The sequence below is a fragment of the Acinonyx jubatus genome, chromosome C1 (genome assembly GCF_027475565.1).
Source record: "Acinonyx jubatus isolate Ajub_Pintada_27869175 chromosome C1, VMU_Ajub_asm_v1.0, whole genome shotgun sequence".
NCBI classification, from domain to species: Eukaryota; Metazoa; Chordata; class Mammalia; order Carnivora; family Felidae; genus Acinonyx; species Acinonyx jubatus.
In genome coordinates, this window is record NC_069381.1 from 199,122,444 (window position 1) to 199,142,321 (window position 19,878).

The 19,878-nt window shown below is 48.8% G+C and overlaps 1 protein-coding gene and 1 long non-coding RNA gene across 8 annotated transcripts in view; one reads left to right on the forward strand and one right to left on the reverse strand.

Moving 5' to 3' along the window:
* Window positions 1-19,878, forward strand: part of PNKD (PNKD metallo-beta-lactamase domain containing) — a 60,245-nt gene that overhangs the window by 21,104 nt on the left and 19,263 nt on the right. For 2 of the 7 annotated variants that reach the window (XM_027050853.2, XM_053215783.1), the window contains exon 1: window positions 18,993-19,364. The exons of 4 other annotated variants lie outside the window; for them this stretch is intronic. In XM_027050853.2, coding sequence (XP_026906654.1) covers window positions 19,204-19,364 — 161 coding nt within the window. In that variant the 5' untranslated portion in view covers window positions 18,993-19,203. Of the gene's footprint in view, window positions 1-18,992; window positions 19,365-19,878 lie in introns of those variants that run through there. One more of the 7 variants, XM_027050862.2, reaches the window with a different exon arrangement.
* Window positions 9,886-19,148, reverse strand: LOC128314126 (uncharacterized). Its single transcript, XR_008295569.1, has 2 exons — window positions 18,025-19,148; window positions 9,886-10,108 (listed from the first exon to the last, which is right to left on the reverse strand). It is a non-coding gene; the product is annotated as an uncharacterized LOC128314126 (long non-coding RNA).

The window sequence follows — 19,878 nt, forward strand, 5'->3', positions numbered from 1 at the left end:
ATAAGTGAAAACAGCGTGCTTACTAGTAAGCATAGTAAGCAAAATTGCCACATAGATTATATGTTTCAAACCAATTAAAATACAGATGTTTTTAAAATTACCACCCCCCCCGCCCACACACACATACTATGTATATTCGTATAGATACCATTTAAAAAGGAGTAACGGGGCGCCTGGGTGGCTCAGTTGGTTGGGCGGCCGACTTCGGCTCAGGTCATGATCTCTCACTCTGTGAGTTCGAGCCCCGCATCAGGCTCTGTGCTGACAGCTCAGAGCCTGGAACCTGTTTCGGATTCTGTGTCTCCCTCTCTCTCTCTCTCACCCTCCCCTGTTCATGCTCTGTCTCAAAAATAAATAAAATGTTAAAAAAAAAAATTAAAAAAAAAAAAGGAGTTACTTAGGGGGACTGATGGACATTATGGCAGGCTAACTCCCCCAGCCACCCCAACTCCCAATGTAAATTCAGTTCTTAGGGGGCCACAGACCTCATTTTAAGAAGTCGCCTCCCAAAGCGTGAGCTCACCGGAGCAAGTCCCCTGATATCAGAATAGAGCCGTAGGTGAGATGCAAAGCCTTGCAGAATCTGGAAAGATCTCCAGACACTCCTTCATGTTCTCTACCCTTGGGGCCGTTCCCCAGAAAGTACCTCTCTACTTTCTGGGAACTGCTAGAACAGTCTCCAAGGAGATTTGTTTCCCAGCCAGCAGTCACATCTGCCCCATGGGCAAGTGGAACGTGGGGACACACACCACCAAGCCCCATGCAAGCCTTGCTGCTTGCTTTTTCCTGGGCCTATTTGCTGATCATGGAATCAAGATTATAATCCTAAAAGAATCTGAAACGAAGCATCTAGCCCAGGGCACACCAGAGGCATTCAGTACCCTTCTCTTGACCCCTTTTTATCCCTGGATAAAAGGGATAAACGTGTTATTCATAAGACTCTTAGCAGATCATTAATTAAGCCCCTATTGTCTGTCAAGCAGACAGCAATTTCTGGTTCTGGAGGTGACAAAACTGAAGGACATAGCCCCTGTCCTCAAGAAACTCACAGTCTAGGGGAGATGGTTAAAGACCACCTAATTATAATTTTGACAGTTTGGCAAGTGCTGGGATGAAGAAATCCTTACTTGGGAACAGCATCTTATCTTAAGCAAGGGGTTTAGGGCCCCCTTGTCCCAGCAATCTAAGATTGGGCGGATAGAGTGGGGTAGGAGTGGCAAGAAGTTGGGCTGAGCTCGGAGACAAGGAGTCAGAATCGAGATTTTACCTCCAGGGCAATGGGAGGCATGTGACTATCAGCAGCCACCTAGAAGGAGGTTGGGAAGGTCGCGGGAGGCCCGCTGGCGCCCCTAGAGTGAAGTTGCTGGCTTCAGCAAATAAAGATGCAGGATGACCAGTTTTATTTGAACTTCAGACATACAACAAATAATTTTTTCCCTAAGTATGTGTCATTGCCCCATATAATATTTGGAAATACACTAAAAACTATTCCTTGCTTATCTGAAGTCCAAATTTAACTGGGCGTCTTGTATCTTTCTGTCAATCTTGCCCTGGGAGGAAAGTCAAGTCAAGTTCAGTCAAGTCAGAGGCAGCTGGAGGCAGCGTAGAGGGAATGAAAGGAATCAGGCTGCTGTTTGTTTTAGGGACGGGGTAGCCAAAGCTTAGTGATTGATGAGAGGAGAGGCAAAGGGAGGTCCGGGAGGAGTGGGCCCCTGGGTGGTGTCCCGGGAGCCCAGGTGGAACCAGAAGGGAGTGGGCAGGGAAAGTTCAGCTTTGCACCTAGCCCCAGGGCTCCAATCATCTGTCCTACAAATTCCTCCTGCAGTGTGCCTGATTACTTAGAGTTTATGCATTACTCCACCCAAGAAAGTTCCTTTCATTTATCACTTTCTCCAAAAAGCTGCCGGTCCCCCCCTTTTTTTTCCAGAGGACTCTGTGTTTACTGACTCAAGGCATTTAATGCAGCCTGGGGTAAATATGCCTTTTTCTCCCCACTGGAGGGCTAGGACAACATCTCATTCATCCCTAGCTTCAGACAGCCCTGCCCCATCATCTGTTGAATTAAAGGGATTCTAACATTAAAAAATTAGAACTCTTTCCCCTAAAAATTAGTCTTATTATCCATAAACATTAGTCAGCACTTTCTTCTTCTTCTTTTTTTTAAGTTTATTTATATATTTTGAGAGAGAGATTGAGAGAGTGTTCACGAGTGGGGGAGGGGCAGAGACAGGAAGAGACAGAATCCCAAGCAGGCTCTGCGCCATCAGGGTAGAGCCCCATGCAGGGCTTGAATCCACAAACTGGTGAGATCATGGCCTGAGCTGATTGAGCCACTCAGGTGCCCCTAGTCAGCACTCTCATAAAGAAATTGGGAGTAGAAAGAAGGGTGGATGTGGATGTCCCAGAAACAAAAGGTTTGTCCTAGCCTTGCCCCTGAATGGCCGTCAGGCCTGGGGCCCATCTCTTTACTTATGAATGAGTCTAATCATATTGTTTTTTCCTACCTCCTGCACTTTTGAGGCCTCGGATGAAATCATCTACGTGAAAAGCATTGAAAATGGCACGCACGTGGTACTGTTGCTAGCGATCTTAGCAGCTCAATAGAACTGGAGACAGGTTGGGTAAGAGCTCCTTCCCTGGATGCGTCACCTTGTGACAAAGGCTGGGCCACAGAACCCGCCTGGCATCCACTGTGCTTCGGCCAGGGCACCGGGCAATGCTTTCCAATCTTCCCTATCAGAATCACCTAAGGGTCTTGTGAAAATAGGTCAGTTCCCTTGGGGATACCTCTTCCTAGACTCAGAAATGTGAATCAACATCTTAGCGGAGGCTGAAATGAAGGCCCCCTGGTGAATCCGAATATCAGCCAGCTTTGGTGCTAGACAGACCTGGGCTCTGTTCAAATCACTTTAGTGGCTGTGTGACATTGGGCTTATTACTTAACTTCTCTGAGCCTTGATATCCTTATCTCTAAAAAAGGGAGATTAGGGGTGCCTGGGCGGCTCAGTCGGTTAAGCATCCAACTTCGGCTCAGGTCATGATCTCAGGATTCATGAGTTTCAACCCTGTGTCGGGCTCTATGCTGACAGCTTGGAGCCTGGCGCCTGCTTTGAATTCTGTGTCTCCCTCTCTCTCTGCCCCTCCCCCACTCATGCTCTGTCTCTGTCTCTCTCTCAAATATAAATAAACATTAAAAAAAATTTTTTTAAGGGAGGTAACAATAGGGTATAAGGATTAAAAATGGCAGTCTTCAAATACTTGGAGCCTAGCAAACTCTGCGAATTGCTGTGCGGTTGAAAGAGAAGCCCAGTGACTCAGTCAGCGTGATTGCATTCAGGAAGACTTAACAGGACCTGATAGGTGAATTCGCCTTTGTGTAGCTCAATCCTGCCCTCACACCCTGCCCTCCACGGCTGCGGACCTTGATCTCCTCCGTCACCCTGACCCGTTGGGGGATTCCCAGCTTCTGCAGGTCTCTCGTGGGCAGAAAGGCCTTCTTCATATTTTACCTGCATTTGCCTTAAACAACTGCGCGCTCCAAAAAGCCAACAGCCATTTCCTCTTCTCTTGTTCCCAGCCCAAGATAATAGCTGCCCTGGAACCTCTTGTTACCCGTAACTGCACCCCCTCTGTCATCTCAATTTCAAGTGCCCACGCCCTGACCATCATCTCTCTCTCCAGCTCAACAACCCCAACCGCAATTGTGACCACACCAGGACTGACAACTCATGCGTCTCCCATCCTCCTCCTGTCCCTCCCCACTTCTCTCCCCTCCTTAACCAGTTTCCATCCCTGATCCCTCGTGAGAATCACCGCACTGCTCTGCCCCTCTCTGCCTGGGGGAACTCAGCGGGCAGATGCTGCCCTGCACGCACACGGCTGAAGGGGAGAAGGAAGGTGCTGGCTGATCTCACAGAGTTCATGAAGACTTGGGTTTTTTTCTCGTCATTCATCTTGACATCCCCACCCTAGATGATTCCTCCACACTTCCCTCAATCTCTTCAGCGCTCCAACAACACCTTCTCCAAAGCCTCACTCTCAGCCTTGGCCTTGCTTCCTATGTCCCTGAGGGAAGAAACGCAGAGGACTGCCCCCTGTATCTCCACTTGGCTCTCCCAAACTTTAATGTGCAAACAAGTGATGTGGGGATCTTGTCTAAATGCAGATTCTGCTTCTCAGGGTGGGACCTGAGAATCTGCATTGCTAAGGAGCTCCAGGCAAGTCACTGCTGCCTGGTGGACCGCACTCTTCCAGACGAGGCCATAGGCATCCCAACCTTAATTTGGCCAATGTTTAACTCCTTTTTAAAAATTAATTAATTAATTTTGAGAGAGAGAGAGAGAGCACAGGTGGAAAAGGGGCAGAGAGAGAGAGAGAGAGAGAGAGAGAGAGGGAGAGAGAATCCCAAGCAGGCTCCGCACTGCCAGCGTGGAGCCCAATTTGGGGCTCAAACTCATGAACCACAAGATCATGACCCAAGCCAAAGCTGGACACTTACCCGACTGAGCCACCCAGGTGCCCCTGGCCAACACTTAATTCCTAATCCCTGTCCCCATCCCTACCCAGTCTGATTGAGGATTCTAGCATCTTCCTTCACCTCCATCAAGGATGCAAGATACACAGGAGGGGCTGGAAGGAGAGATGTCAGAACTCCAGCCTTGAGAGTGTTATTCATTAGAAATATGATTTAAGCCACATAAGTAGTTAAAAATTTTCCATTAGGCCCATTTAAAAAGTAAAAATAGGGGCACCTAGGTGACTCAGTCAGTTGGGCATCTGACTCTTGGTTTCAGCTCAGGTCGTGACTGTAAGTTCGAGCCCCACATCAGGCTCTGCACTGGCGGTATGGAGCCTGCTTAGGATTCTGTCTCTTTCCCCCTCTCTCTGCCTCTCCCCTGTTCACTCTCTCTCTCAAAATCAATAAATAAAATTTAAAAATAAACAGTAAAAGTAAGCACGTGAAATGAATTTTAATTAATTATTTATTTAACCCAACATATCCAAAAACACTATTCCAACATTTAACCAAGTATAAAAAATTAAATTGGCAGGATTTTTTTCATGCTAGGACTTTGAAATCTCGTTTACATTTATAGCACATCTCAATTTGGACGTTAAATTTTCATCAGAAATATTGACTCTTTATCTAGATGTTATAAAAAACGTACAGTTGAAAAAGTATTGTTCCATACATATTTGAGTAACTGAAATAAGTGTTGATTTTTATATTGAAGTTTAAATTAATTGAAATAAGACAAAATTAAAATTCAATTTCTCAGTTGCACTAGACATAGTTCAAGTATTCAATAGCCACATGGGGCTGGTGGCTACCATATTGGCCAGCACAGATCTATAGCAGTTATGCTGGTCATCAACTGGAGGAAGACTCGGGGTCAAGGTCTATGCTGTAATTCATCGCAGACACCCCCCCCCCCCGGGTTCTCCCCAGATGCCTTGCATAGGTCCTGAACTCGGCACTTTTTACTGAAATGAATTTATTTACTGAAAAAATTGACCTCTAGGAAGACAAGCTCAGTTCCAAACATGACCACTAGAGGGCAGGATCTGACTATCATTGTTTAGCAAGAATTTTTCTAGATAGGTGGAAGATCATCCAGTGCAGTGTCCTTTTATTGGTGATCATGACCCATTAGTGAATTCAATTAAGTGGGTCATACCGACAGTGAAAAAATAGACCAGAAAACAATGAGGATACAAGCACTATTATTACGTGTAACTTTGCTTTAGTTTTGTTGACTCGTCTAGTGTGTATGAGTCTTCATGAAAACTGTCCTTATTGTGAGTCATGGTCAAAAAAGGTTGAAGATCACCCTAATCTTTCTTACCTATGGATAAAGAAACCAAACCCACAAGTTGACCAGTGTTGAAGTTAGAAAACGGGGATAGGAGAGCGCCTTCTAGTATTTTCTCTTTCGTTTAGTGGCTCTAAATTCTCCATAATAAGAAGTCAATTTGAAAAGGAACTGAGCTCAGAGCAGTAGAACGCACACGCGGGCTCACGGTGGCGGTGGCGAGGAGCTGCGGAGTCAGGCCTGACGCCCGGTCCTGTTGTACTAACTCGTCAAGTGCTGCTGGGGGGCTGAGGGGTGAACCATGCCCTCAGCCCTGCACTACGGGGCGGCTAGACGGGAGGGAAACCGTAAATACAGCTCCCGCCCTCTTGGAACCTCCAGTGGGGAAGACAGACAGGAGCAAGCGCTCTCACTGGTGAATATATCACGACAAACAGTAACACCTACGCCGAAGAGAAATGGGCGTGGTGCCCTAAGAGAGCAGTACATGGGACCTCGTGGCAACTGGAGAGGCCAAGGCCCGACAGGGTGGCTTTGAAGAATTGAAGAGTAGCCTGAGTCAGATGGGCCGTGTGCGTGTGTGTGTGTGTGTGTGTGCGCGCGCGCGCGGCGTACGGTGTGTGGTATGTGTATCTGTGTGTATGTATATGCTATGCGATGTGTGTGGGGTGTGTGGATGTGTGTGTGCGCACGTGTGTGTGGGGCGGTGGCAGGCATGCTGTGGTCATTCTCCACCGAAGGAACAAGCTGTGAGGAGGCGGTGGAGGCTACCCGGAAGCCGATAGTGCGGGGGAGTGGGGGGGTCCTCGGGGAACTTTGAGGTGAGGGTGAGCCCTGGGGCGTGGCCTAAGAGGAGACTGGGAAGTGGGCGGGGCCCAGATCTACAGGACCGCTTGGTCCCCCTTACAGATTTTGAATTTTACTTCAAAGAGAAGTCACTGAATGGTTCTGAGCTGAGGAGAGGCATGATTTGGTTCGTATTTTAAGACCATGCCCTGGCTCCGAGCGGAGAATGGGCCGGGGGGGGGGGGGGGGGGGGGGGGCAGAGCGTGAGAGCAGGGAGGCTAGTTAGGAGCGGTTCTCCGCAAGGGTCCAAGGCGGTGGTGGGCCTCCACCTCTGAAGAATCAGTGAACTTCCGTCACAGACCCCCCCAAACCCACATATCTTCTTGGGCCTCATTTGGCCGGCCGTCTCCCACGTGCCCCCCACATTCATCTCTACCCTGCTCCGCTGTGCGCAGAGCTGGCCTGTGCGGACACGTCGTCGGTGGGACTTCAGTTCTCCAGCTTCAGCTGGGTTTGGCCAATGGAGAGAGGGGAGGCAAGGCGTGAGCAAAGGCAGGGTATTTGTTCTCCTTCCCCCTCCTGAAGGGTCACCACAGACTGGCTCAGTCCTGAACCAAAGTTCCCAGTATCCCTCAACCCAAGGTCAGGTGCCCCTGTCCACACATCTCTGTCCCTCCAGGTTCCATACCTGCTCCATCCCCTCGCCTGTCGGGCCTAGAGGTGGTGCCAGGGCCTCACTGTCACTAGCCCTGGGGAGTTGCACTATCCCTTGTGTTTCCTACACCGCGCGCTTGGCCTTGTATGCCATTCACAAAGCTCTCCTCGAGTCGTTAGTTGGCGTATTTCCTGGAAAACTCTGACCGAACCATCTTCTACCCCGGCGGGCAACACAGTGTCAGGGGGATGAGCCTGGGATTTGGGGTCACACAAAACTAGGACTGAATTCTGGCTCTGTCACTTACTAGCTCTGGGATGGGGTGCGTCACTTAGCCTACCGGAGCCTCAGTTTGTCCATCTCTAACGTGAGGACGTCATCGTCTGCCTTACACAATTGTTAGGACGATGAAATAACACACACAAGGCACAGCCCATGCCTAGTGCAGACTAGAGCATCGCTCACCCTAGTTCTGGTCTTCCTTTCCCCGCACCTGAGCCCGCACGTATCACTCTGCACTGACTCCAGCACCATGCTAGGTGCTGGGATGAGGGAGGAGACAGGGGAGGCCATGGTCCTGGAAACCACATACAGTGGCTCTCCCAGTGGACCCCCCCTCCCCCGACAGTTCAAGGTCAGAAATAGTGAGGGTTACATTTCAAACTATTCATTTCCTTTTGACAACTATGCAGCATGCATTTTACTAGAGTCTGGAGATAGAGTAATGACCAGTTGTGATCAGAAGGGGCTTCGGAAAGGAGGTTGCATTTACTTTCAGTTTTAAAGGAGCTGTATACGGGGCACCTGGGTGACTCAGTTAAGGATCAGACTTCAGCTCAGGTCATGACCTTGTAGTTTATGAGTTCAAGCCCCGCATCGGGCTCAGTGCTGACAGCCCAGGGCCAGGAGCCTGCTTCGGATTCTGTGTCTCCCTCTCTCTGCCCGCCCCCCCCCCCCCCCCGCTTGCGCTCTGTCTCTCTGTCTCTCTCTCAAAAATATAAAATAGCTGTACTCCCAGAGAAGACATATCAGTCTCCCTGGGGACTGCCCTCACACTCCTCCCTTCCTCCCTGTGGGAGAGCCTGCAGAACTCCCTGAACTGAGAATCGGCCTTAATTAATTACAGCTATTTCTGGGAGTGTATTAGATCGCCTAGGCTGTGCGGAGGCAGAAGTGTGCCTCAGAGGATTTCTCCAGGTGTGGTGGGGCAGATGTAGGGGGCAAAAACCCCAGGACAGTGACCAGGGCAGGCCGACTGGAGGGGTGGGGGGCACGTGGAAGGGAGTAGTGGGAGCATAAAATGCTGGAAAACTGGGTTGAGGCCATATTGCTAAGTCAAGCAATGTGAATTTAATGGTGTAGACACTGGCTTTGAGCAGGGGGTCAGACCTGATTGAGAGCTGGGCTTCCAAAGGCTTTGTCTGATAGTCCATGTAAGCCAGGCGGGGGCTACAGGTGTCTGCGGTGGACTGGGTGTTAGGACTCCAGGGCCCAAATTTGGGTGATGGCAGTGGGGAATGGAGGGGGAAGGATCACACCCTTTGTTTGCATCCATTCATAAAATGTGTACTTGAGCACATATGAGGACCAGACGTTGATGTTGCAAGAATGATACAAGATTCAATAACATCATTGAAAGAACACCTCTGATGAGCCAGGCACCATGTACGTTCCCTGGGTAATCACAGTTAATCATCAGAATAGCTCTGTATGGATCCTCGGTCCCTTTTGCCACGAAATAGACTGAGGCCCCTCTACACCTGCTCTGCCACACCTGGAGATGACCGGAAAGAGGATGGGCATTTCTATTTGGAACTCGAGAGGGAAGGCAAGGTGTACTTTTCTCTTTGGGAGTGATGCGTTCCACGTCAGACTGAGGCAGGGAAAGAAAGCAGTGAACATGGCTCCGGAAATTTAAGGGCTACGTCATGAACTCTGGGGAACTGGACACATGAGTGGCAGCAGCAGAACGGGATGTGTATGGGAGAACAGTCGGAAGAGACCATGACGGGAAGGCAAAACAAAAAGAAGGCTCTGCCCAGAGGTTAGGTGACCAGGACTGAACAGTGACAAAGGGGGTTGACGTTGTAGGAGTCAAGAGCCAAATCAGGATGGACTGGTGGGGGCAGAAGCTCAGCTGAGTGGCCTGAGAATGATTGGGGAGTGAGAAAGAAAGGCAGGAAGGAGGAGTGCTTTATTTATTTTAATAAAACAATATAAAAATTTTTTTTAAGTAAACCCTATCCCCATCGTGGGGCTTGAACTCATGACCCTGAGATCAGGAGTTGCATGCTCTACTGACTGAGCCAGCCAGGCACCCCTAAAATAATCTTTTTGGTTAAAATAATAATACAATCTCATTCTAGAAGGGCAGAAAATATTTTTAAAATATAAAAAAAGAAAACAAGGGGTACCCCATAAGTTCATCAGTCAACAGTCATCACTGGTAGCATCTTAGAGGTTTTTCTATGCATTTTTGTTTACAGGAATCATATCAATTATATAAAATATATACACTTTGGCATCATGTTTCCCCCCTTTATATTGAAATGGAAATTCTACCCACAGTATTTGAGTGTTTGGGGCTGCAAGTATCTAAAAATAGAAACAAAAACGACAGCTAAAAGTGGCTTAAACAATGAGGACAATTTTTCTTTCACATAATGAGAAGTCCAAGGGCAAGGTAATCCAGACTGGTTAATACAGGGACTTGGTTATGTCTTCAAGGACACTGGTTCCATCCTCACTTGTGCTCTGCCATCTCCAGTGTATTGCAATACCCTCTTAGGCTCCTTCCTCAAAGTCCTAAAATTGGCAGCTGCCGTTCCAGGCATCACAGGCAGATGACAGCATCCTGGAGCCAAAGAAGCGCACAGTCCTATTGTATCCCTTTTCGATCACAAGGAAAACCTTCCCTAGAAGGCCTGCAGCCTATTTCCTGCCCCACCTCACAGCTGTGCAACGTGGAGCAATTGACTTGATCTCTCGGTGCCTCGATGTTCTTATCTGTGCAATGGGAATTATAGCTATTTGACTTATAGGGCTGTCGTGGGAGCTGAGAGTTTTCTGCATAAAGGCACTTAGAACAGTGCCTGGCATGTGATTTGTGCTATATAAATATTTGCTATTATTATCTAATGGCAAGAATTGCATCACATTCCTGGGTCTAACCAATTACATGGCGGGGCAGTGAGTGCACCAAGTGGCTTGGACCAATCAAGATCCACCCACTGGGGCTGGGAAGGGGCTCACTTGGAGGCTATGGAAGTTCATAAGAGAGCTAGCAAAATAGGGGTTAGCAAGGGAAATGGGGTAGGGGATGGAGAATGGGTATTAATCAACCAGCAGGATCTGCCACACATGTATTGATAAAAAAAAAAAAAACAGCACACATATGAATGGGAATTGCTTTCTAGAAAATTGTACCAATTAATAATCATCACAAGCAGCATATGAATACCCATCTTCCCATAGTCTGTAAAACCTTAGTCTTTATTTTATTAGTCTTATTCTTTTCCATTTGGATAGATGAAAATCATATCTCATTATTTAGCTGACATTTTCTGGATTTTTTTAATTTAAGAAATTTAATTTCACTATAGATGTTAAGAGTTTAAAATTTTTTCATGTATATTAGCCATTTATCCCTTTGTTAATTGGGCTCTTCAGGTTTTCTCATTTATTAGAGTCCTTATATTTGAAACATCCTTATTTGGGCACCTGGGTGTCTCAGTCAGTTAAGCCTCTGACTTTTGGCTTTGGCTCTGGTCATGATCTCAGGGTTCATGGGATCAAGCCCTGTGTCGAGCTCCCTGCTGACAGTGTGGAGCCTGCTTGGGATTCTCTCTCTCTCTCTCTCTCTCTCTCTCTCTCTCTCTGCCCCTCTCCTGCTCATGTCCTCTCTCTCAAAAATAAATAAATAAACTTTCAAAAAAAATATTAAAAAAAATTTTTTTTCTTAACATTTATTTATTTTTGAGACAGAGAGAGAGAGAGAGCATGAATGGGGGAGGGTCAGAGAGAGAGGGAGACACAGAATCTGAAACAGGCTCCAGGCTCTGAGCTGTCAGCACAGAGCCCGACGTGGGGCTCGAACTCATGGACCACAAGATCATGACCTGAGCCGAAGTCAGACACTTAACTGACTGAGCCACCCAGGCGCCCCCCCAAAAAATATTTTTTATTTACTAAGTAGATTAACTCTGACAAATTTGGGGCAAATATTTTCTACATTTTTTGTTTTTGGCTTTTTCTCTTGTTTGTGTGTATGTGCATGTTTTCTTTTAATATACAAAAGGTTTAAAAATTTTTAAGTAGCTGAAAGGGTAATTGTTTCCCTTGTTAGGTCTCTAGTTGCTTTTTCTCTGAGTTTAATGGTAATATATGCCTATTAAAAAATTAGAAAAATGCTTCTATTGCTTTTAGCCCTAGAAAGTCTTCCACTATCCAGAGGTTGAACATGCATTTAATTTTCTTCTAATTTTGTATGTTTTATTTTAATGTTTATTTATTTTTGAGAGAGAGAGAACGAGAGCACTAGTGGGAGAGGGACAGAGAGAGAAGGAGACAGAAGATCTGAAGCAGGCTCTGTGCTGATGGCAGAGAGCCCAATGCGGGCTTGAACTCATGGACCATGAAATTATGACTTGAGCCAAAGGTGGTCGTTTAACTGACTGGACCACCCAGGCACCCCTAATTTTGTATGGTTTAATTTTATGTCCTTAACACTTTAATTCACTTGGAATTTATTTCGGTATACTCTGCCAGGCACAGGCCTAAAGTGCTCTTTTCCGAATAGCTAATCAGTTGTCCAAGCATCGTTTCCAGCACCATTAATAGCTAAACATTTTTGCTTCCCCCGTCTCCATCAGTGATTGTTGCAATAATGCTGCATAACAAGCAAATCTGAAACTGAGATGTATACAACAATAAGCATTATTCTCTCAGGCATCTGTGGGCAGGCTGAGTTTCAGCTGATCTAGGCTGAACTCTGCAGGGCTGGGCTGGCTTCTAAGCTGGAGTGGGGTCAAGTTGGCTTCATGTTTTTCATCCTCCTTAGACCAGCAAAGACCCGAGGGATGTTCTTACAGCAAAAGGCATGTATATGTATCCATATACAGAGACCGGGTTCAACCACAATTGCATGTTTAAGACCTCTGCTTATATCATGTCTGCTAACATTCCACTGACCAAAACAAATCACAAAACCAAGCCCAACATCAATGGCATGGGGGAGTCTATTTTGCCTTTATGGAAATGTGCATAGTCACATAACAAAGGATGTGTTTACGGGGAGAGATGAAGAATTTCAGAACCGAAGGAAAACAAAAAAAAAGAAAGAAAGAATTGAGAACTGAAATACAATCTACCAAACCCATGGAGACTAACTTTCAGGAAAGTTGAGATAAAGGCAGAATAGAATCTAGAAAGGGACCCACAGTCAAGGGACGTTTGTAAGGCAGTGAGATACTCAACTTTGCTCGTAGGGTGAGGAAAAGCAGCGGCCAGGAGGAACACCAGTTGAAGATATGAACAAGGCTAATAGCATTTCCTCTAAAAATTCATATGGAAGAAGCAGAATTTGTAGATGGTGGGTGGGCACAGACCTTATCCCCTCTAAGGATATTGGCTGAAAGTAAAGGAAGTGGAGGTGTGCCTGAGATCTCCAATAGCAACTGGAGGTAATGAGAGGGCATCTCGGCAAAGTCAAAGCACTGTCAAGTATAGGTGTTAGGGGTCCCAGAGGGGTGTCGGGGGTCCCTGAATTGTAGAGGCTCTAATTCACATTGGATGGCCATCTTCTCCAGCTTTGTCCATGAGGTTTGAAAAGGTGAGTGACTGTCAGGTTGGTACAGGTAGGTCTCTGGAGATTGGTAGGCTAACGATGGAGGGACAAGGTGGGTGAGGAAGCTGACAGGTGGTGAGTGGTTCAAGGGACTGAATCCAAGTTCTCACTGGGAGGGAAGAAATGTGGGCAGGAGGGGCTGAGGGGCTGGGAGAAAGCACATGGTTTTAGGGGTTAGAGATAAAGGAGTACAGGTCGTGGGGCTGAGGGGTCAGAGGGAAGGACACTGGAGTTGAAGTTTTCAGGGTAGAGAAGTTTGGAGGGTGTGACCACGTGAGTAGGCTACTGAATTGCACCGAAGTCCTTGGAGTTGAGGTCAGGAAGTGAGGCCAAGGCAGCGTTCAGTGTTACCTATGCAAAATGCAGATTCCTGGGCCCCGGCCAGACCTACCTAGTTGGAATCTTTGTGGGCGAGGCCCAGGATTCTGTATTTTAACAGGCTCCCCGAGTAGTTCTTAGATTCCCTAAAGTTTGAGAACTGCTGAGCTGCAAGTTTCAATGAGCCATGATTGTTGCAATTCCCTGATGGCAGGAAGTAGACAGGAAGACCAAAACAGGTGTCTAACTCCTCAGAGTCTGGGCTGGGTCAGTGGTCGGACTGATGAGGAAGAGTGGAGAGAAGCTTTCAAATGAGGCAGGAGGAGCAATGATCTTGACCTGGAACGGCACATGACAAATGTGGGAGGCTGAAGGTTTCTCCTCCAGAAGGCAGGGCAGCAGGAGGGAGGAAGGGAATAGAAGAGAGGGGTCATGGTCCGTCAGGACAGGGCAGGCTGTGAGGAGGCAGAAGATGTCAGAGGCATTGTTGCTATGCAAACCACGGTTGCAGGGGGTATGGCACACGCCTTGGAGGGAGGTCCACAATGGGAAGGTGAGCTCGGCGTGGGGGCAGCAGATGAGGGTACAGACTGATGTGAATGGGGCTGGGCTGCGTGGGGGCCAGATTATGCTAGCCACCACTGCTGCATCTGGCAAATTTTTCTACACTGAACTCACTGTTCCACCCTGGTCCAACAAGATGTCTCTTTTCTCTAATATTCAAACAGCTCTTCCATATCAGCTCCTTCATGATCGCTCATTGTCACTGGCATTGCCATCATCATCATCATCACCATCAATACCATGATCTCCTGAATGCCAGCCAAGCACCCGGCATTAAGCTTGAGCCATGATACGAGATGAAGGCAGGCTCTCGATCCTAATGGAAGGTCCCAGGCCAGTTGGGAAGACAGGATTCAGACACCCTGGACAGACGACCTGAGATGGCAAGTGGATAAGGGGCAGATTCCAGAACCCGTGGCCCACCCCAGGAACCTGGAAGGAGGCTTACTCTTTGGGAGTTGAGCTCTAAAACCATCACATCACAGGCCAGAATGGCACGGCTTCCGGCCACCTGAGTCAGGTCATTAAGTGAGTCTCTCCTAGGAGAGTCACAGAAGCAAACCTTAGCCTTGCCAGCGCACCCCAGGCTGCTCAAGGGAGGAGGTCATGGGAAAAGAGGAGTTCCAGACTTGGCTCTTCTGCAGCCTGCCCTAATGGTATGAAACATGGGCAGTCACCAGGCTGGGTCTGACTCCCTGTTCACCAGCTTTCCTCCTGCGTAGGGCACGGCTTCTGCACAGCCGTCCTGCACGGACGGAACCTATGCTCAGAACTCCAGTCTTGCAACAGTCATGGCACTCAGTGGCAATAACCAAATTATCATTCATTCATTCTTTGTTTCTATCATTCGCTCATTCGTTCAACAGACACTGAACTGGACACCTGCTCTGAGCCAGGCATTGTGCACACCGCCGGGAATACAGTGGTGCAAAGACAGACAGATCCTTCCCTGACTTCATGGGCCTTACATTCCATGTAGCAGAAATGGAATGTAGCAGGGTGGCAGACAAGAATCACAAAATCATGTCATGTTGTGCAAAGTGTGACAAAGGAAGTGAGCAGAGCAGTATAATCGAGAGTGATGGGGTGGGCAACGAAGGCCTCTCAGAGGGTAACGTTTTTTCTTTAATTTGACATATAACCTAAATTTGGTAAATGCACGCATTTTTAGGGCACGGTCTGGTGAATTTTCACGTTTGCATATGCAAGGATTTCTCAATGTCTGTACTATTGACATTTGGGGCTGGATAAATCTTTGTTGTGGGAGCCGTCCTGTTCATCACAGGATGTTTTAGCAGTATCCCTGGCCCCTACTTACCAGATGGCGGTAGCACGCCTCCCTCTCCCTTTTGTGACAATCAGAAATGTCTCCAGACTTTGCTAAATGTCTTCCGGGAGGCAATTTCACCCCTATGGGGAGCTCCTGGTATAAGCCATGCAGTCACCAGTCAGCTCAAGATACAGGCTATTTCCATCCCAGAGGGGTTGGCATTTGAGCTGCGACCCAATGGATGAGAAGCTGCTACCTATTCAAAGAACTGAGGGAAGAGTGTTCCAAGAGGGAGCATGAGCAAAGGCCCTGCGGTGAGGATGACCTTGCACATTTGAGGAACAGTGTGCCTGGTCTGTAGAAACAAGGGTAAGAATGGCATCTGAGAAGGTGGAAGAGACAGGCTTGGTCCCATCAAGCAGGAGCCTTGGAGTTGGCCATTTCACTTGACCTTAGCCAAAAGGCCAAGAAGCGATGGAGTTGGCCATTTCAAAGAACATTTGTGTGAGGCACCTGGGTGGCTCAGTCTGTTAAGCATCCAACTCTTATTTTGACTCAGGTCATGATCCCACAGTTGTGGGATTGAGCCCTCCATTCTGGGAGTGGAACCCTCTGCCCCTCCCCCACTTGCTCGTGGTCTCTCTCTCTCTCTCTCTCTCTCTCTCTCTGTTTCTGTCTCCAAAAGAACATTTGTGAGTATTTGGTATGTGTCTGGTACCACCCCAGTCACTGGAGATTCACATCAAAGATGAATAAATTAAACCTTAGTCCCTACTCTTCAGGAAGACAGTAAAGTCTTCAAGACTCTAGAGTCTGAGATAGACACGTACAAAAAAATATACAGCATGAGGTATTGCACTGAAAGATAGAATTATGGGGGCGCCTGGGTGGCTCAGTCGGTTGAGCGTCCAACTTCAGCTCAGGTCACGATCTCGCGGTCCGTGAGTTCGAGCCCCACGTCGGGCTCTGGGCTGATGGCTCAGAGCCTGGAGCCTGCTTCTGATTCTGTGTCTCCCTCTCTCTCTGCCCCTTCCCCATTCATGCTCTGTCTCTCTCTGTCTCAAAAATAAATAAATGTTAAACAAAATTAAAAAAAAAAAAAAGAATTATGTACAAGACCTAGTGGCACAAGGGGGGACATGCATAAGCCCATTCTGGAATGGGAGGGTTCGAGAAGAGCTTTCTTTTTCTTTTTCTTTTTTTTTAATGTATACTTATTTATTTTGAGAAAGAGCCAGCTCGTGTGCAAGCAGGAGAGGGACAGAGAGAGAGAGAGGGAGACAAAGAATCCCAAGCAGGCTCCTTGCTGTCAGTACAGAGCCCGACTCAGGACTCGAACACACAAACCGTGAGATCATGACCTGCGTCGAAATCAAGAGTCAGATGCTCAACCAACCAGCTACCCCCCAGGTGCCCTGAGAAAAGCTTTCTTGAAGAGAGCACACCTGATCTGAGTCTTTGGGGAATGAAGGATGAATGACACTCCAGGCAGAAGACACAGCATGTACAAAGTCAGAAGGGTGTGAAGCAATGTGATGGGTTCAGGGACACACAAGCAGTTGGGTATCATAAGGTATAAAGTGCAGGAGGGGGTAAATAATGAGGCATCAGTCTGGCTGGGACAGAAGATTCTCATGGGAGAGGAGATGAAACTAAAACAGATTCTGGGGTACCTGGCTGGCTCAGTCAGTGGAGCATGAGACGCTTGATCTTGGGGTCATACATTCGAGCTCCACGTTGTGTGCAGAGATTACTTAAAAAATAAAATCTTTAAAGCAGACTTGGAGCAGATGTTGGAAGTCTTCCAGAGCAGTCTAGGGAAGGAGAAGAGGGCTGCCTGAGCCTACGTGAGTCCCCTAAAACACTCACTCTCACTCCTTATCCCTACCCGTCCTGGCTTCATGTATTTCATAAAATGTATCTTGGATGATTATCTGTCATCTTGTCAATGTGTGTGTGGCTGAAGATTTGGGACTCAATCATTCATGCCTGAGCCTGCATTTCCTGTTTCAGATGATAGAGACTGTGTTTTGATTTCTCAATGTAATGCCTGGAACAGCCTTACCAGCAGAAAGGTGTGTTCATGATGGCTTTTGATGAGGTTTCATAATTCTTCCCTTTACATGTAGAGACACAGATTTAGAGACACACTAAGTCCCTTGGCCTAGAAGGGCTTTCTGCAAAGTAGCCTGTCAGTCTTCTCTCCTCTCCGCCTCCAGCATGGCACTCATAGGTGGGAAGCTAACGGCAGGGGCTTAATTCCATTCCATCTGATATCTATCTATCTATCTATCTATCTATCTATCTATCTACACTTTTTTTTTTTTTCCCTGACAGCCCTTGGTGTGCCAGGCATGGAGAAGGAGCTGAATTACTGGGCAAGGGGACAGGGAGGGAGCAGGCCATAGGCTCTGTTCCTCAAGATGCATCCACATAAGAGAAAGTCCATGTCTGGGGTTTCTGAATGAAACCAGGATTAGGCGTTGGGATTACACTCCAGTCTGGGGATAAATCAACCCATCTCTTGGCTTTTTTGAAGGGTGGGGATGAGGCCTCCAACTCATTGTCCGTATTGATCCTACACTTCCATGCTCTCCACACTGGGGCCCCAGCCTTTAGATCCAGCTGTCTAATCAGAGTCCATGAGAAGGAGAGTACATGGGTCAGTTTATCCAGCCTCTCAGGCCAGAGCACAGGCAGCAGGGAAGAAAACAGGAGCACTGCCTCCCCTGCTACCCTCCCCAACCATCTCCCAGCAGGACAGAGAGCTTACTGGACTGTTGACAGCATTTCCTTCCCTTGTTCTGGGCCAGGGCCAGGGCTGGAGCCAGAAGGTTTGCCCAAATTTGTAGGTGTCACCGCGCCTGCCCTCTACTTCCCTCCCACAGACCTCAACAACTTCTGGAACCCATCAGGAAGGCAGCAGTGCAGGGAGTGGGAGGCAGGGGGTGGGGGGAATGATGTGGAAATCCCACTGGGCTTGGGGGGCAGGATACCAGGGTTCTAGTCCTGTCTCTGCCACCTATTGTTGCATAATCCTGGTTGAGTCACACCCTCTGAGCCTCTGTGACCTTTTATCCTTCAGGGCATGGTTTACATGTCACCTGCTTAGGGAGGCCCTCTGCCATCTAAATTGGTCCTCTCTGTCCTTCATATCGTTGCCCCCTATGCTCACTCCCTTTCTAACAGCACACTTTGTAATCACACACAAGTATGTATGTATGTATGTATGTATGTATGTATGTGTGTGTGTATATAAACATAAATAAATGCATGTGCAATTATATTTATTTGCTTATTTGGTTTGTTTCCTTGCCAGCAGATTCTAGGTTGTAGGCTCCGGGAATGTAGAGGCTGTGTGTCTTTGACCCTTGCACTCTCAAGAGTCCAGCATAGTGCTTGGCACATAGGAGGCCAGAGAATGCTAATTTAATGAATGAATAAATGAATGCATGGCAGTTGGCCCAAGTGATCTTCCAGGTTCCTTCCAGCTGAAAAAGTTTGTCTAAGGTTTCCCGCCAAGAGGACCATTCCAGGGACTCTCCCAGAGTCCCCTGTTGGGGGAAGGTGGGAGGAAAGCCGGGCGGGGGTGGGGGGTGGGGGGACCTTCGAGCTTCGGTCCCCTCCTAGGCCACTGGAGATCTTGGACCCGGATTAGCTCAGGTCCGAAGCCCACACCGGCCCCGCCTCCCGGTCGGCCAGAGGGGGCGGGGCCAGGCCACCTCCAGCCGGGTGGCATTCGGGGCGTGCGCCCGGCCGACGGTGGCGAGGGGGCGGGTTCGAACGCGAGTCGCCGGGCGGGGCGGGGCCAGAATGCCCCCCACGGCCCGGCAGTGCAGGGGGCGGGGCCCCATCCCAGACGGGTTCCCTGCCATGGGGCCAGGACAGAGCCGTCGCCTAGCAACGCCCCGCCCCGCCCGCCCCCGATCCGCAGCGGGCGCCTGCCCCCAGCATGGCCTGGCCTGGCTGGTCCGCGCCGTGGCTGTGGGTCGCCGGCTGCGGGCTGCTGCTCCTGGTCCTGGTCCTGCTCGCGAGCCCCCGCAGCTGCCGAGCAAGGCGGACCCTCCGCGGCCTGCTCATGGCGCGCAGCAAGCGGCTGCTCTTCCGAATCGGGTTAGTGTCGGGCTCCGGCGGGATGCGGGGCTCGGGAAGGCAGGCGCGGGGGGAAAGGGGACTGAGAGGCGGGGGCCGGGGGAAGGACTTGAGGGTTCGGGTGGGGAGGGGGCTGGGGGATCCAGAGCCAGAGAAGGGCGATCGAAGAGGCGGGCTAGAGAAACCACTGATTTAGGGGGACTGAGGAAGAGAAGGAGTTGAGGGGGGCTGGAAAAATGGGATGCGTTGGGGAAGGATTGGAGCGGCAGACTAGGATGGCCAGGGAAAGGAGGCATGAGAGGACAGCTGAAGAAAATAGCCAGATGAGGGGCTGGCGACAAGGGAACTGGAAAAAGAGGGCAGGTGCAGAACAGAAGGAATGCCTCAGACTATCAGAGTGTCACTGGGAACGGCGGGCTCCTTCCATGTGTCCCTGTCCTTCTCCCCATCACCCAGCTCCCCACCACACAGTGTAAGCGCTTCTGTCTCAAGCTAGAGTCCCAGCTGTGTAGGGACTCTGTCTCTTTCCTTCTAT